The sequence below is a fragment of the Pongo abelii genome, chromosome 13, assembly GCF_028885655.2.
Source record: "Pongo abelii isolate AG06213 chromosome 13, NHGRI_mPonAbe1-v2.0_pri, whole genome shotgun sequence".
In the NCBI taxonomy this organism is placed as follows: domain Eukaryota; kingdom Metazoa; phylum Chordata; class Mammalia; order Primates; family Hominidae; genus Pongo; species Pongo abelii.
This window is the reverse complement of record NC_071998.2, coordinates 126,968,577-126,986,545: the sequence shown is the minus strand read 5'-3', so window position 1 is coordinate 126,986,545 and position 17,969 is coordinate 126,968,577. Positions and strand designations below refer to the sequence as shown.

Below are 17,969 nucleotides of genomic sequence, written 5' to 3'. Positions count from 1 at the left end.
CCAGGAACCCCTACCAAACACCCCCACCTCATGAGGAGCATGTCCCCCACGCACGGCCAGGGGTGCGCTTTGGGATCTCAGAGGTATCCCCACGGAGGCACCCCAGCCCTTGCGGGGTCTGAGCGTGCTGCAGTGGACAGGTGCAGCGGGAGGGAGGCAGCTGTATGAGTCTCAGCTTCTCGGCCTCTGAGCCGGGCTTGCCGTGCACTGCTCACACAGTGATGGTCGCTGTGCCTTGGTGGGTGGGTCAGTGGACCCAGCGAACATCCGGCTCACGGTGACAGCAAAGCCTACCTCGGAAGAATCCGGTTTAGTTATCTGCGACTCTTAGGCTGCAGAGCGAGCGGTGGGAGGCTCAGGCACAGCAGGTGTCTCAGAACGAGGGTTAGGGCCACTGAAACACGCCCTGGTAGAAGTCCACGTGGTCCACTCGGTGGGGCTTCTGAGTCTTGCCCGACAGTTGCTGTCCTCCAGGGCTGTCATAAACGCAGATGAAAGCAGGATGGCTGGACGTCTTGGGTCACATTTTCCACTAATATTTCTGTAAAATTTGGCCCGATCTTTCCCAGGGCCCTTCCACGCACTCAGAGGACTCGGGCGCCACCAAGTGGCCATCGTGGGGACGTCAACGGCCGGGGCCGCACATCCTCCGGTGAGGCGAATTTTGTATGAGTTAAATCCTTCCGGATTCAAGGTGATAAACTCCTCGGGGGCTGCCTGTGGGCTCGGCATCCATTCTGTTCACGCTCCAGCCCCGGGCACTCCAGCTGCCTGCAATGTTGGACTTGCTTCTAATTTGTCACTGCATTCCCTGCTCTTCTATAGGGATCAGCACCAGGGTTAGAAAACCCCTGAAGGCTGAGGCAGGTGGATCACCTGAGGTCAGGAGTTTGAGACCAGCCTGGCCAACATGGTGAAACCCCATCTCTACTAAAAGTATGAAAACTAGCTGGGCGTGGTGGCACACACATATAGTCCCAACTACTCGGGAGGCTGAGACAGGAGAGTTGCTTGAACCTGGGAGGCAGAGGTTGCACTGAACCGAGATCCTGCCACTGTACTCCAGCCTGGGTGACGAGAGTGAAACTCGGTCTCAAAAAAAAAAAAAAAAGAAAGAAAGAAAGAAAGAAAGAAAGAACCGCCCTGGACTTGTGCAGCGGAATTAAGTTGTGAAAACTCTGGAGGCAGATCTGCCATCAGTGGAGGGGATAACTCGGAACCCATCAGCAGGGTGCGTGCTGACCTGTGAGATTTGGGGTGCCACGTGGCCCCCAAGCCTGGGAAAGAGGCAGCCCCAGGGGGAGGTGTCCAGAGGCTGCGGAATCTATGGCTAATCATCTATGTGGTTGTTTAGGGATAGGGGTCGATGGGGGAAAAAAAACCATGCTGAGGCCTAGCAGAGCTGGGGTCACGTCAGGCTGGAGTGGGGCAGCTGTCCCAGGTCATGGGGGTCCCCATTGGGGGAGGGGGAGCACAGTGGTTAGGGGAGAAGCTGTGACAGTTATATGAGATGGGACAATCATAGCATTTCCAGGGTGCTGTGGCGGCTGCCAGAGCAGGGCTGGGTGATGATTTGGGGAAACAAGGCTCTTCCCTTATGAGGGACCCATGGAGTCAGCGGCAGGGTGGGGACACTGTTGGGAGTGGCCGTGTCCAGTGCTGTCCTGAACACATCCTGACAGACCAGCGTGACATGGGGAGGGCACCCACGCCTGCGCCCCACGCTGCCCCACGAGGGTAATGACACAACACAGGACTCAAAGGCCACCCCATAGATTACAAAGCAGCATCCTTCCTGTTCGCCTCTGGTGGGTATTGCATTGCAGTTTTAATTTACGTTTTTCCTGATGAATAACCATGTTAAACATTTATATATTATATATATATATGTGTATATATATATATTTTTTTAAGACAGAGTCTCGCTCTTGTCACCCAGGCTGGAGTGCAAAGGCACGATCTCAGCTCACTGCAACCTCCACCTCCTGAGTTCAAGCGATTCTCCTGCCTCAGCCTACTGAGTAGCTGGAATTACAGGTGTCTGCCACCATGCCCAGCTATTTTTTTTTTGGTATTTTTTTTTAGTAGAGATGGGGTTTCACCATGTTGGCCAGGCTGGTCTCGAACTCCTGAGCTCAGTTAATCCACTCACCTCAGCCTCGCAAAGTGTTGGGATTACAGGCGTGAGCCACCATGCTGGGCCAGTATTTTAATATTCTTTTGTGTGCGTGTATGTGTGTGTAGGGATGGGGTCTTGCTATGTTGCTCAGGCTGGTCTCAAATTCCTAGACTCAAGCAATCCTCCAGCTTCGGCCTCCCAAAGCACTGAGATTACAAGCGTGAGCCACCTGCCCAGCCCAGTTTTTGTTTTTGCCATTCAGGCAAAGCTTCTGTTCAAGGTGCTTGTCAGTTTTCAGTGGGGTTGCCTTTCCTTTCCATTCTGGATGGAAATCCTCTCTGGGACAAATCCTCTTGGTGAATAACTGCTCTGTGGGTTGCCTTTTCGCCCTCCTAATTGGATCTTAATTGCTGCATAATCCAATTTACCTAACTTTTTCTTTCCTAGTGGGCTTTTTTGGAGCCCTGTTTAAGAAATCTTTGCAGACTCCCAGGCCACAAAGATGTTCTGTGTTTTCCTCTGAAGCCTTATTGGCCTGGTGCCTCTGGAATTGATTTTTGCATACGGTGTGAAGGAGGGTTCAAAACGCATCTTCCAAGGCCAGGCACGGTGGCTCGCGCCTGTAATCCCAGAACTTTGGGAGGTCGAGGTGGGTGGATCGTTTGAGGTCAGGAGTTCAAGACCAGGCTGGCCAACATGGTGAAACCCCATCTCCACTAAAAATACAAAAAAATTAGCTGGGTGTGGTGGCACATGCCTGTAATCCAAGCTACTCAGGAGGCTGAGGCAGGAGAATTGCTTGAACCCAGGATATGGAGGTTGCAGTGAGCCGAGAATGTACCAGTGCACACTCCAGTCTGGGCAACGGAACGTGGCTCTGTCCCATGAAAACAAAAACAACAAAAAACCGTATCTTCCCCACACTTCCCCAAGTGATGCCACGCCATTAACAGAGAAGATCTTAGCCTCCCACCCCCACCCCACCCCCCAGCTCTGCCTTCTACATTGATCTGGGGCTGTGTGGGGTCTCTCTCTGAGCCTCTTTTCTGTTCCATTGGTCAAGTTGCCAATCCTTGTGTGATGTCACACTGTCTGCATTACTGTAGCTTTGCCTTCATTTGAATTTCTGTTTCTTTTCTTTTCTTTCTTTTTTTTTTTTTTTTTTTTTTTTTTGAGAGGGAGTCTCGCTCTGTCACTCAGACTATCAGACTAGAGTGCAGTGTCACGATCTCGGCTCACTGCAGCCTCTGCCTCCTGGGTTCAAGCAATTCTCCTGCCTCAGCCTCCCAAGTAGCTGGGACTAAAGGCGTGTGCCACCATGCCCAGCTAATTTTTGTATTTTTAGTGGAGACGGGGTTTCACCATGTTGGCCAGGCTGGTTTCAAACTCCTGACCTCAGGTGATCTGCCTGCCTCAGCCTCCCAAAGTGCTGGGATTACAGATGTGAGCCACTGCTCCTGGCCCATTTTTATTTCTTTTGAATGTTGTTCTTACTATTCTTGCTCCTTTGCAATTACAAATGAATTTTTAAAATGAGCTTGTCAGTTTCTACACACCAAAACCCATTGTGTTCAATGCAATCAGGATTTCACTGAATTTACAGCTTAATTTGGAGACAATTGATGTCTTGGCAACATTGAGCCTTCCAATCCATGGATATGGTATATTTCTCCATTTAGATCTTCTTTAATTTCTCCTAATAGTGTTGCCTATTTTTTCAGTTTAGAAGTCTTGCATCTCTTTCTTTGCCCTTTAAAAAGTCAGATTTAGTGAGAATGCTAGTAAAATTCTCCCTTTTCAGTGTACAGCTCTACGAGTTTTGACAAATGCACACACAGTCATGGAACCACACTATAATCATGATACAGAACAGCTCCATCCCCTGCCAAATTTCTCTCGTGCCCCTTTGCAGTCAACTCTGCTAAACCACCCCCTGAACACTGCTGATGTGACCTTTTGTGTATGAATTTCATTCAATCTGCATGATGCTTTTGAGACTATCCTTGCTGTTGCCTGTAGCAGTTTTTTCCTGGTGACTCTTCGTCCATTCACTAGTTCATGGACATTTGGTTTGCTTCCAGTTGGGGGCAATTATTAATTAAGCTGCCTGCTACAAGCGTTCATGTACAAGTCTTTGAGTGAACATATGTCTTCATTTGATTTAGCAAAATACTTAGGGGTGGGGCTGCTGAGTAGGGTGGCAAGTATGTGAATTGGAAATGAAGAAAACTGATCTATTTCCAAAGCAGTAGTATGATGTAGTTTAGATGTTTGTCCTCTCCAAACCTCATGCTGAAGTGCAGTACCCAGTGTTGGAAGTGGGGCCTGGTAGGAGGTGTTTGGGTCATGGCTTGGTGCCCTCCTTGCAGTGACGAGTGAATTCTCACTCTGAGCGCATGTGAGATGAGATGTTTTCTCTCAGTCTGAAGCTTATCTTTTCATTCTCTTAACGGAGTTGTTTGCAGAGCAAAAGTTTTTGATTTTGATGAAGACTAATATATCAATTTTTAATTTTATGGATCATGCTTATGGTGTCAAGTAAGAACTCTTTGTTACACCCTAGATTATGAAGATTTTTTCCTATTTTTTAAAAAAGTTTTAGTTTCATGTTTTATATTTTAGTCTGAGATCCATATTTTGCACTAATATTTTTATAAGGTATGAGACTTAGATTGAAGTTCTTTTTCTTTATTCGTTCTTTCTTCCTTACGAACTTCCCTTCCCTTCCTCTTCCTTTCCTTTTCTTTTTTGCTTAAGGATGTATGATGGCACAATTTGTTCCTTAATTGTACTGCTTTTTCACCTTTGTCAAAAATTGGCTGGGCATATTTGTGTCAGTCTATTCCTGGGTTACCTACTCTGTTCCTTTGACCTATGTGTCTTGTGCTTCTACTATGATGTCTATTTGCAGATGACATGGCTGTTCACATAGAAAATCTCAAGGAATCTACAAAAACCAAACAAACAAAAAAACTCCTAAAACAAATAAATGAGTTCACCAAGGTGGCAGGATACAAGATAAAGACACAAAAATCAATTGCCTTTTTCTACATACTAGCAATGCACAGATGAACACTATTAATACCATACAGTCTTGTAACTACATAATAATATTTGAAATGACATTCGATAGACTGATTCCTTCCATTTTATTCTTCTTTTACAAAAATATTTTAGCTATTCTAGTTCCTTTGCTTTTTCCCCATAAATCTTAGAATAATCTTACCTGTGTCTACCAAAAAGATTGCTGGAATTCCGATGACAATTGCATTAAGCTTATTTATCAATCTGGGGAGAATTTACATCTTTACTATGTTAAGTCTTCTAGTCCATGAACACAATAAGTCTCTCCGATTATTTAGAGCTTTCTTGATTTCTTTCATCAGCATTATTTTCAGCACACAGATCGTGTACATTTCATACAGTTTACACCTCAGCATTCCACTTTTTTCTGACTGATCTAACTGGCATTGTATTTTACATTTCAGTGTCTATCTGTGCATTGCTAGAAGGTAGAAAAAGGCAATTGATTTTTGTGTCTTTATCTTGTATCCTGCCACCTTGGTGAATTCATTTATTTGTTTTAGGAGTTTTTTTGTTAGTTTGTTTTTCGTAGATTCCTTGAGATTTTCTATGTGAACAGTCATGTCATCTGCAAATAGACATCATTCTATTTTATCCTTTCAGCTCTGTAGGCTGTTAGAAACTATCTCAGGTCCTCTCATGTAAGCATTAGAGGTGGCAAGAGGAACGAAGGACAGACACAAATAAGTGGAGAAACAGACAAAAATCAGTTGATTGAGAAGAATTTTTATTTTTCAAAAACAGGATCCAAAAAGGAAAAAAGCCTGAAAGCTTTTTTTTTTTTTTTTAAAGACAGAGTCTGGCTCTGTTGCCAGGCTGGAGTGCAAAGGCACGATCTCGGCTCACTGCAATCTCTGCCTCCTGGGTTCAAGTGATTCCCCTGCCTCAGCCTCCCGAGTAGCTGGGACTACAGGTGTGCACCACCACGCCCAGCTAATTTTTTGTATTTTAGTAGAGACAGGGTTTCTCCATGTTGGCCAGGATGGTCTCGATCTCCTGACCTCGTGATCCACCCACTTTGGCCTCCAAAAGTGCTGAGATTACAGGCGTGAGCCATCACACCCGGCCAGCATAAAGACTTTTAAAAAAATATAATTATAGCTTGCAATCAGCTTTTAATTAATCTGACTTCTAACCTTGGAGCTCTTTAAAAGAAAAAAAATCCATTTAAATATCTTATTAACAGATTTTAGCCAGGACAAACAGCTTATATTTCTGGCTTTTGAATTTCTTTACCAAAGGTAACTTTCCAAGTGAAACCAGCAAACCTTAACCAAGGTTATGACTTAACCAAGGATGCATGAGACATCTCCAAACAGGTGGCAGGGGAGTCGCCACAAGATCCAGAATCACCCCAATGACAGCTTGTATTATTAGTCTGTTTTCACGCTGCTGATAAAAACACACCTGAGACTGGGTAATTTACAAAACAAAGAGGTTTAATTGGACTCACTGTTCCACGTGGCTGGGGAGGCCTCACAATCATGGTGGAAGGCAAGGAGGAGCAAGTCACATCTTACGTGAATGACGGCAGGCAAAGAGAGAGAGAGCCTGTGCAGAGAAACTCCCATGTTTAAAACCATCAGATCTTGTGAGACCCGTTCACTGTCATGAGAACAGCAAGGGGAAGACCCTCCCCCACGATTCAGTCATCTCCCACTGGATCCCTCCCACAACAAGTGGGAATTACGGGATCTACAAGATGAGATTTGGGTGGGGACACAGCCAAACCATATCACAGCTCCAAGAAAGGAAACTTTCACACGCCATAAATGGGGCATAACCCATATTTCTATCTGGCTATATTTTCTAGGGTCTTAGCTTCCCAGCTGATGGTCTACTCACAGAGGCCCCAAATCCCTGTATGCCCGCACCAGCAGAAGACAGGAAATCAAAAGGTGTCAATGGAATGGAAAAGCATCAATAACTGGGAAACGTCGCACAAATATCAAACTGAAAGAGTTCTCTGACCAGGAATCAGACCCCAGGCCATGGCAGTGAAATTGCAGAATTTTAACTATTAGACCACAAAGAACGATGGCTTTTGTTATTCCCCCGGACCATCTGACATAAGGAGTTTGAGCCTCCAAAGATTTTAGCTTTGTTTTAGGTTAGATTTTTCTCTTTCATTTATTCAAGAGCATTTTTAAGACTAGCCATGACACTATCATGTTTTCTTTTTTAAAAGAAATCTGATCACCCCATCATTTTTCAACATGGAAGCCTCTGGGGTCTCTTATGGTGGCTGAACAGAGACTTTTCTCTTAGAACTAAGGCTCTCTATGCTTTCCCTTTAGAACTAAGTTTCTTGCCTAGCACTCGGGTTCTCTGTAATTACACTTACCTTAGGAAGGGTTCCTTAGAGTGTCCTTAATGTGAGAGTCCTCATAAAATCTTATGGATCAGCTGAGTCTGACTGGACTGGGAAGGTCCCCTCCTAAACCCGGACCAACAAAGACATTCCCTCCAGAGTCCAGATGGAGGGAACCAGGACAGGGACTGGGGAGAAAACAGGAAGAAATAAAGGGAAGGGGTGGGGAGAAATAAAAGTCTCTGAAATGTTCAATCTAAAAGCAGGAGATCTCAGATCCAGGGGACCTTACCTGGCTTCCTCCCTGTGTGGTCAGCTGGGGAGACAGCCGAGCTGAAGACCTTGATGCATTGACTTCCAATCATGCTGGGAGAAACTGGGGCTCTCTGCAGATCCCATCCTCATCACCAATCATGTCAACTGAAGAATGATGAGGTTCATACATTTGGAAAGGAGAGTTTTCCTTCTCATAAGGGGTTGCAGCCTGCAGGGTGGCCATTCTGACAGGCTGAGAAGTGTAGCCTTGGGCCAGAAGCCAGAAACAGAGATTTCCACAGAGAGGAAAAAGGAGCAGGAATTTATGCCCAGTGGAGTGACTGAATATGCATATTTAATAAGTTATAGGAAGAGTTATGAAAGGAGAAACATACACATGAGCAATGGAGCTTCAGGCTGTCACACGTAGACCAGCTAGAACCACTCTGTGGTCAGTGGTCTCTTATTAGGAAGGAATGCTGGACAATTGTGTTGAAACCAAAAAAAAGGGAGAAGCAGTGTCAGGCGCTTGATTGATATCCAAAGTGGAGTCTTTTGAAGGGGCTGGTTTCTATTTATTCCTTAGGGAAAAAAGTCCAATGGCAGTTAGTGTGTGTGCAGGGGGTGGGGGTAATAAGGAGGAGTGTGTGATCCCCTCATCCTGTCATGGCTTAGAACTCAGTTTTCAAGGTTACTTTAGGGTCTGCTTGGCCAAGAGGGAGTCCATTCAGCCAGTTGTGTGGCTTAGGGTTTCATTTTTATTTCCCAAATACCATTATAAAAAGAAGAGAGATGAGACCTTTCTCTCTACCATGTGAGGATACAGCAAGAAGGTGGCCATCTGCAAACCAGGAAGAGAGCCCTCACCAGACGTGAAATCTGCCAGCACTGTGCTCCTTTTCTTACCATTCCCAGAACTGTAAGAAATAAATGTTTGTTGTTTAAGCAACCCAGTGTGTCATATTTTGTTATAGCAGCTGGAACTGACTAAGACAGAGAGAATGCATTCAGTTGTTCACAGTTGAGTATAGTATTAATTGTAAGTTTTTTTGTAGATGATCTTTATGAAGTTAAGGAAGCTGCTCTCTATTCTTACTTTTCTGAGTTTTTGAAAAAATTATGAGCAGATATTGAATTTTGTGAAATACATTTTCTGTATTGATTAATATGATCATATATTTTGTCTTTGTTAGCGTGATAATATGGTGGGTTACATGAACTGATTTTCAAATGTTGAACCAATCTCTCCTCCCTGGCATAAACCCTTCTTATTCATGGTGTATAATTACTGTTATATATTGCTGAAATCTATTTGCTAATATTTTGTTAAGGATTGTCACATCTATAATCATGAGGAACACTAGGTTGTAGTCACCCTACCCTCAGGCCTTTTTATTATTGGGTTTGCGTGGTTTTGCTATCAGGGTAATAATAATAGCTTCATAAAATGAATTGGGAAGTGTTACTGCCTCTTCTATTTTATGCAACAGATTGTGTGGCATTAGTGCTAATTCTTCTCTAAGCACTTGGTGTAAATACCCTGTGACACTATCTGGGCTCCAAGATATCTTTTTATGGTAGTTTTTAAATTAAAAATTCAATTTCCTTAATAGTTGTAAGGGCTATTAAATTATGTAGTTCATATTGAATGAATTGTGATAAGTTGTATTTTTCAAAGAATTGGTCCATTTCATCTAAGTTGTAAAATCTATGTGTGTAGACTTGTTCACAGTATTCCCTTATTATCATTTTGATGTCTACAGGGTCAGTAGTGATGTCTCCTCGTCCATGCCTGATATTAGTGATTTGTGTCTTCTCTCTCTTTTTCTTTGTTATACTACATGTTTCCTTTACAGTGTTTATGCTTTTTGTTTTTTTAATTGTCTTACTGCACTGGAACTTTCAGTATGTGTTGGATAAGAGCAATGAGAAAGCACAACCTTGCTTTATTCTCAATCTTAGGGGGAAAGCATTCAGTCTAGCTGAATGCTTACATAAAGCACTAGTTGTAGTTTGGTAGTTTTTTTTTTTTTTTAATCATCAGTTTAGGGATGTTCCCTTCTATTCTTAGGTAGGAAACCTAGGTAGGATTGGACTTTTCAGCCCCCTTCTAGGGAGGTAATAGGTGTCCCTTTCAGGATAGGGCACTGAATGGACAGTTTGAAGCCCCGATGCCTATGTTTTCCCTCTGGCATGGTGGCCAGCAACACCTCGGGTGGTGGCTATTTGATCACTCAGATTGTTGAGTGACCATGAGGAGTCAACTCTCCTGCTAAGCCACAAAGGAAATTTTGCGTAAGTAAGAAATAACTCTTTGGTGCTTTCAGTGATTGGTTCATTCATTTCAGGGTTTCAGGGTTACTTATAAGCACAGCATATTCTATTTAATGTTGAATGACACTCTTGATGTGCAAGGTCTCCTTCATGAATGGAATATTATATTTTTTGAAACATATTTTTAAAAATTGATTAAAGATTCTTATATGGCACTTCTCCCTTAGTCTTAAGTTAGTTAATTTTATTGATACATTTGAGACGGAGTCTCATTCTGTTGCCTAGGCTGGAGTGCAATGGCGTGATCACGGCTCACTGCAATGTCCACTTCCCAGGTTCAAGTGATTCCCCTGCCTCAGCCTCCCGAGTAGCTGGGATTACAGGTACCTGCCACCACACACAGCTAATTTTTGTATTTTTAGTAGAGACAGGGTTTCACCGTGTTGGTCAGGCTGGTCTTGAACTCCTGACCTCAGGCGATCTGCCTATCTTGGCCTCCCAAAGTGCTGGGATTACAGGTGTGAGCCACCACACCTGGCTTTTATTGATACATTTTCTAATATTGAAACATTCTTTGTTTTCTGGGCTAAATCATGATGTATTAAATACACTTGTTAGATTCAGTCTGCTAATAAGGTATTCAGATATTTGTGTCTTGATTCTGAAAGCTGATGGCTTTCCTTTTCCTGCATCTTCCTTCTCCAGTTTTGTTATCAGGGCAGCTGAGCAACTCACCATCTTCTTCTATGCCCTGGAATGGATTGTATGAGCCAGGAACTATCAGATAAAAGTTTTTTATTCTCATGCACAGACAGAAGATCTGTAACTATTCTGTTTTTTTCTATGATGATTGTTCTTTCTAAGTTTTCTTCTACTTTTTGAGCCAATATTGGTAATTGATATTTTATCGGAAATGTATCCATGCTGTCTATATTTTGAAAATTTAAAGTTATGCATGTTACAATTATTGACAAATCTATTTCTGTTGTTGCATATTCTTTTTCCTTTTGTGATGTTCAAAATATTTTATAATGAAAAACAAGTTCCCCTCCCATATCTCACCTCTTTTGTTCAGTTCCTCAATCCAGGGGAAATCTCTTAATTTCACATTAGCCCAGAAAAGATCAATGGCATTTATGAGCAGATGAAGGTTGATAGCAAAGCTCTTCCTGGTAGCAACTTCCCTTATGCTCCGGAGAGATGCCCTGGAGGTCATGGGGTTTGCGTTTTTTAAATAGTGCAGAATTTGATTTGTAAGTAACTCATTTAAGTTTTTATATCAATATTTATTCGATGAATGGGTCTGTGATTTTTCATATTTTGTCGTTTGTGTGGCCTGGACCGCCAACGTGAATGGCAAGCTCTGGCCATCTCAGCAGCACTCTTATCTAGTTCCTGAAAAATTTAAAGCCTCCTATAGTGTCTTGATCCCCAAATATGATGGGGCCTATAATACAGAAACTATGAACTCAGCTCCCTCAACCCCCCAGCCCCCGAGCCCCCCAGCCCCCGAGCCCCCCAGCCCCTGAGTCCCCCAGCCCCCGAGTCCCCCAGTCCCCGAGTCCCCAGCCCCCGAGCCCCCCAGCCCCCGAGCCCCCCAGCCCCTGAGTCCCCCAGCCCCGGAGTCCCCTAGGCCCTGAGCCCCCCAGCCTCTGAGCCCTTCAGCCTCTGAGTCCCCCAGCCCCTGAGTCATCCAGGCCCCAAGCCCCCCAGTCCCTAAGCCCCCCAGCCTCTGAGTCCTCCAGCGTCCGAGCCCCCCAGCCTCTGAGCCCCCAGCCTCTGAGCACCCCAGCCTCCGAGTCCCCCAGCCCCCGAGTCTCCCAGCCCCTGAGCCCACCAGCCCCAGAGCCCCCAGCCCCCCAGCCCCAGAGTCCCCCAGCCCCCGAGCCCCCTAGCCTCTGAGTCCCCTAGCCTCTGAGTCCCCCATCCTCTGAGTCCCCCAGCCCCCGAGCCCCCCAGCCCCCAAGCACCCCAGCCTCTGAGTCCCCCAGCCCCTGAGTCTGCCAGCCCCTGAGTCCCCCAGTCCCTGAGTCCCCCAGCCAGAGTCCCCCAGTCCCCGAGCCCCCCAGCTCCAGAGGCCCCAGCCCTTGAGCCCCCCAGCCCCAGAGTCCCCCAGCCCCCGAGCCCCCCGGCCTCCGAGTCCCCCAGCCTCTGAGTCCCCCAGCCCCCGAGTCCCCAGCCCCCGAGCCCCCCCAGCCCCCGAGCCCCCCAGCCTCTGAGTCCCCCAGGCCCTGAGTCTGCCAGCCCCTGAGTCCCCCAGTCCCCGAGTCCCCCAGCCCGAGTCCCCCAGCCCCTGAGCCCCCCAGCCCCCAAGCCCCCCAGCCCCTGAGTCCGCCAGTCCTTGAGTTCCCCAGTCCCCCAGCCTGCCCTCAGCTGCATCCCCACATGCCAGCCAGCACAGAGTCAGGGGACGGGGTTATTTACTGCTCAAAGAGGGACAGCTTAGGAGAGGAGACCCCAGGCTGAGACCCAGGAGGTCCCAGGGTCCCAGGAAATGTGCCTTGGTCTTCAGCATCCTTGTGCCTCCCAGGAAGGCAACATCCTCTCCGTCCACACAGGGGCCGAGGCTCCGGGACCTGATATGCACAAAGGGGCTCCCCTGTGACTCTAGGACCCTGCAGGGCACGGGGCATCCCCTCCCAGGCTGGGGCTGAGGGACCCCTGCTTGTGTGAGGGGGAGCCCCCACCTCACCCCCAGCCGCAGGCTAGAGGGGCTTGTGATCCCAGGCCCGCCTTCCCCTGAGCCCCCAGCCCTCACTCAACCCCACCCTGGAGGAGAAGGTCTCATCCTGTGCCCAGGACACAGGAAATGGCATCTGGAGCGGCCAACCCCAGATATGTGGGCACATGGCCAGCTGGGCTTTTCCAGAGGCCCCCAGGATTCTAGCCCATCACTCAGGGTTAGCCCTGGGGAATGGACACAGTGGGGTCTGTTCCAGGGACCCAGAGAGGCGACCTCAGGCTATGGGCGGGGCTGGTACATTACCCAGGAGGCAGGACAGAGCAGGAGCTCATCTAGACGCGGCACTGTTCTGTGGGATGAGAGGGGACAGTGGGGGCATCAGTGGGAGGGGAGACTTAGCTGGGGACACAGCAGCCCCAGGGCCAGAGGTTGGGGGATGACGGGAGGGGGACGGGACCCCACCTCAGGGTGTCTCTGCACCCCCAGGGGAGCCCTGTGGAGAACAGGGGAGGGGCCAATGAGGAGTGACAGGTGTTGCCCTGAGTCCTACAGGGCCAGCTGGGGGCTTGGGCTGGGACAGTGGCGGCTTCTCCTCCAGCCGAGGCTGGGCCTGTGCTGGGCGGAGCTCACCTTCCACCTGGGTCATGTCCAGGAAGATCCGCATGTGCACAGGCAGGGTCCTGAGAAAGCTGATGAATTCCACCATGGCCTTGTCGTCTGCCTCCAGGGTCCTGGCTGTGGGGGACGCCGGCTCAGTCCTGGGCCCTGGGAGCTCCAAGGACCCTGCCTGGGGAGGGAGGGCAGGGAAGCAGGACCCAGTGCTCTGAGGTTGGGCAGAGTTTGGTCTGGAGCAGGTTCTCAGACTGGTCTCCAGGGTTTGGCCACCGGGCCTGCAGGCTCCCTGTCCCCAAGCCCTGCTCCTCGGCTGGGCCCACTCCTCCTCTGCCCTAGGCAGCGCTGGGACCCACAGAGCTCAGGATGGTGTCTACAGTGTCACGGGAGGAGAGCACAGTGCCCGCCTCCCCCACTATGTCGGGCTACCCTCCCACAGCCCAGGACGGCTGATTTATAGAGCAGGGGGCCTCTCTACAGCCCAAAGTCAATGGTCCATTTAGGGGCCGTGGGAACTCCCAACAGCGCTGCTGGTGTGACATGAAAAACGTCACCTCATGTTCATTTTCCAAACATGATTGTTTGAAAGACATTTTTAGTTTCTGACTTCTTATTTGGCAAAATTATTGAAAATCTCCATTAAGGAAGGCTGTTGGATTTATAGTCACCTGTCGGCCACACAGAGATGGTCAAAGTCACCTGCCCTTGCAGCTGACCTGCAGGGACACCTCCTTCCCGGTGTCCCCAGTGGCCTCTGCTGTCCTCGGGGTCTGTGTCTGTCCCTCAAGTCCCTGTGTGCAACACTCCCCTTGTTTCTGATGCAACACTAGGACCCCCCTCCCCCTCCTCCCTCTTCCACGGGGTTCCTGGGCTCCTTGGGAAGGCAATCCCAGGGACCAGGGGAGGGCCGAGCCAACGGCTCCCTCACAGGACCGCCTTCCGTTTACGTGAGGACCCATCTGAACGTCTCATTCTGTGTCCATTTCCCACGGGAACCCCGGGGATTCGGGCGTGCACCCAGGTACTGGCAGGCCAGGTTCTGCCTGGGTGTGCTCTCCAGGCAGAGGAACAAATATGTGCTGCACTCGGTGTCGAACAGGAAGATCCTGTTCTCATCCAGATCTGGAAGAGAACAAGACAGGAGCAGAAATGAATTCTGGGTGCTTTGCTGCAGCGGGAGGGGGAGTGCTGGGTGGTCTCCTGTGAGGGGCGCGTCCACCCTGGCGCTCAGCGTCTCCCTCCCGTTTATCTCCCACCACCCTCCTGGCCGCACGCAGCTGCCCCACATGGGTCTCCCTTGGGAGCTTCCTTTGGGTCCAGTGTCCTCCTGTACCCCGGCATGGTGTGGCTTTCCCATCAGAGAGCTCCCGGCATGGCTCACAAGTAACACGAAGGCACGAACGGGGCTGCGAGAGGCCTGGCTGTTAACCGTGACCCTCCACGGAGACGCACACTGTCCCCTGGCTCAGGATTCCCGCCCTCATCATCACACCCATACGACCACCTGGGTGAGCCGCCCTCAACACTGTGGCCCAGTGAGGCTAAGAAACGGGGTCTCCACTCTGATGGGGGTGAGACCGACACCCAGCTGTGGCAGCAAAGGTGAGTCCTGAGAGTCACCACCCCATGCCAGAGCGGCGGGGAAGCGGAGACCCTCGGATTGGGGCCGAGTGAGGTGGGCTCCGCCGACTTAGCCCAGTGGCACCACCAGGGCCCAGCTGTGTCACCAGGGTGGCTTACATGGAAAATGCCAACGTCCCCGCCCAGCTGCAGCTGCAAGCAGGGGATGCCGGAGAACCCGGGCGGTGCCCTGGCACAGGTGTCCCTTCCAGGTGCCTCAGTGGTTGTGGTGTGCAGCCGTGGGGGAGTCACACGGAGGGGAGAGTGGGGGTACCGGAAGGCAGGACGTGGCTCCCGGGGGCCTCCCTGCTCCAGGCTGGGGAGGGGTGGCCTGGTGAGAAACAGCCCTCATGGCTCTCTGGCATCTCAAATGTAGGGATGAACGAATACAGATTCAAGGAGATGCAGCCTCCGATCCGGTGGTCACAGGGGCCCTGACTCTCAGCAGAGGGCTGGTGGAGTGGAATTGGGGGTCACGGGGGCCCTGACTCTCAGCAGAGGGCTGGTGCAGTGGAGTCAGGAGCCAGGCGGAGGGTGCAGGGAGGGTGGGGACAGGCTGCTGGCTGACAGGTCACCGCTGCTGCCTGAGCTCAGCCCAGGTGACCCAGCGTCACTGCAGGGAGTGAGACCAGCCCAGAAGGGACCCAGAGGCGGTGCTGCTCCCTGCCGCTGCCATCACCATTGTGACCCGCCCGTGCCTTAGCACAGCCAGGCCAGAGGCCAGGCCCCACTGTCCCACCTCTCGGGAACCTGGCCGGGGTCCCCAAGCTGCCTGGGCTGTGGCCGGCACTTACAGTTGATCTGGAACTCGATGGGGTTCTCGGTTTTCTCTGCAGTGATCTTCTCCTCAACACATTGGTTGCTCTCCCTGAAAGGGCTTTGATTCCGTGACTTGTGTGCACAAATGCTACGGTGACCGAACTCCAGCCCTGGAGAGGGGGGCAGGGGCCAGACTCCGAGGACTGAGGAGAGAGGGGCCTCCAGGCCACAGTGCTGGTCACCAGGACAAATGCTGCTCTCAGGGAATCCCTAACATGTGGCCCGGGACCAGGCAGGAGAGGCCAGAGGGAGCCATTGAGCGCCCTGGGCCCCCGAGGTCAGGAACCATGACCGTGGGCAGCAGTGGTCCTGGGGTTCATGCAGCAATCGCGGGGTTCATGTCCTCATCTCCCCCAGCCCGTGGCTCCGGGGGCAGGCAATCATCACAGGCCTGGTCCCAGGAGACCACAGACCGCAGCAGCCCAGCCTGGCCTCCACACCGGCCTTCTCCGCAGACTGACCCGGGCTGCGTTGTGTGGTCAGGTTGGCCCAGAGCCCTTGGGCAGGGTCTCTGAAGGGACAGGCAACCTCCTGAGCTTCATTCCCCACCCCACTTGGCACCATGGAGGGTCCACAGTGAAGCCCCTGGACCATCAGGAAACGCCCGGGGCTGGCCCTGGCTCTGCCCACCCCGTGCAGTCCTGGACCCCGGCTGTGGGAGAGTGAACCCCCCGCCAGCCACAGCCCCGATGACGAGGAACCCACCATTTTCGCAGGGCGATCTCCAGGTTGCCTTCGGGGGTGGGCTGCAGTGAGCTGATGTAGATCCTCAGAGGGGCCTCCTTGGTCTCCAGGAGGGAGAAGTCACTGGCTGCCATGGCCATGGAGTGCCAAGTCCCTGCCAACTGAGGGGGCCTTGAGCTGCACGGAGGTCCCCAGCCCACCATGGCTGTCGTCCCCCGTGCAGGTGAGGCTGAGTCCCACCTGTCCCCAGCTCCCTGAGGCCGGTGCAGGAGTTGGACTGGACTCATCAGGCTGCTGCGTGGTCCGGATGCCAGAGGGGACCTCACCCAGCCCTGGACCCGACTCTGCTGGCCCAGAAATGTTCCAGCTAAACTCATTTGAGCCCATAAAAGCACCTGGCTGAGCCTATCACCTTGTGTCAGGGGAATATTTGGATTCTGGGGAGCCATGTGGTTGGGGCTGGAGGAAGGCTGGGGGACAGAGAGGCCCTGCTAGGGGCTGAATTGTGCCCCCAAGATTCATATGTTGAAGTCCTGACCGCCGTACTTCCAAATGTGAGCTAGGATGGTTTAGCAAGTGATGAAGTTAAACCGAGGCCATTAGGGTGGCCCTGACCCGGTCCGATAGGGGTTCTTAGAGGAGGAGATTAGGACACGGACACCCGGAGGGACGGCCCTGTGAGGACACAGCGGCAAGATGGCGTCTACAAGGCAAGGAGAGGAGCCTGGAGGAGAACCAGTTCTGCCGACATCTTGATCTCACATTTCCAGCCTCCAGGACTGGGAGAATCAGCTCTGCTGTTCGGGCTGCAGCCTGCGGGAGGCCAGCCCTGGGAAGCTCACAGGGGCCCTAACAGCACAGCCTCCTCTGTCGACCTTCGGCCTTCTAGATCCTGGGCTTCCTGCCTTCCCACAGCCCCCACCCGCCCCAGGCCTCCCACGGTAAAGCGCCCGCTCCCGCAGCCTCAAACCTTTGGGAGCTCCATGTCCTGCATGGTCTGGGGGCTGTCGAAGGCCCGGACGCCACAGACCAGGGCCATGCCCAGGGCGAGCAGGAGGCACTGCATGGCTGCGGCTGTGGGTGGCTCCGAGCTCTGGAGCGAGAGGGATGCCGAGGCAGTGTGGGCTCAGGGGTCTTATGTAAGAGGAGGGCAGAAAAGAGCCCCGCCCACAGCCTCACCGTGCGATTCTTCGAACCTGTGACTCATCCTCAGCCTGTGGGCAGCTTCCTCCACTGGGACAATGGGAGGCTCTTCCCTGCGTCCACGCGGGAACCTCCTCACACAGACAGGGTCTGTATCTGGGCTGGGCAGTTCCTGGCAGGGCCTCAGGTGAGAGAACCTGGGTCGGGTCCAGGCTGGCAGCCAGCGGCGGGAGCACCTCCTGGGTCGGGGTTCTTGGAAAATGGTGGATCGGAGGCCAGCACTGAGGACAGCTGTGCTTGGGGGTGGTGGTAGGGCCAGTGGGGCAGGCAGAGAGCCTGAGAGCCCCATGGCTGCCCCAGGATGC

General features: G+C 50.9%; 1 protein-coding gene across 1 annotated transcript; it reads right to left on the bottom strand.

Moving 5' to 3' along the window:
- Positions 1 to 12,474: 12,474 nt before the first annotated feature.
- Positions 12,475 to 17,534, bottom strand: LOC100439245 (beta-lactoglobulin-2-like). The gene is made up of 7 exons (XM_002820373.3): positions 17,432 to 17,534; positions 16,479 to 16,622; positions 15,753 to 15,849; positions 14,356 to 14,460; positions 13,357 to 13,461; positions 13,030 to 13,075; positions 12,475 to 12,619 (listed from the first exon to the last, which is right to left on the bottom strand). Exons 1-6 carry the CDS (start codon positions 17,525 to 17,527, stop codon positions 13,059 to 13,061), a joined length of 564 nt encoding a protein of 187 aa, XP_002820419.3. The 5' UTR covers positions 17,528 to 17,534; the 3' UTR covers positions 12,475 to 12,619; positions 13,030 to 13,058.
- Between the last annotated feature and the right edge of the window lie 435 nt (positions 17,535 to 17,969).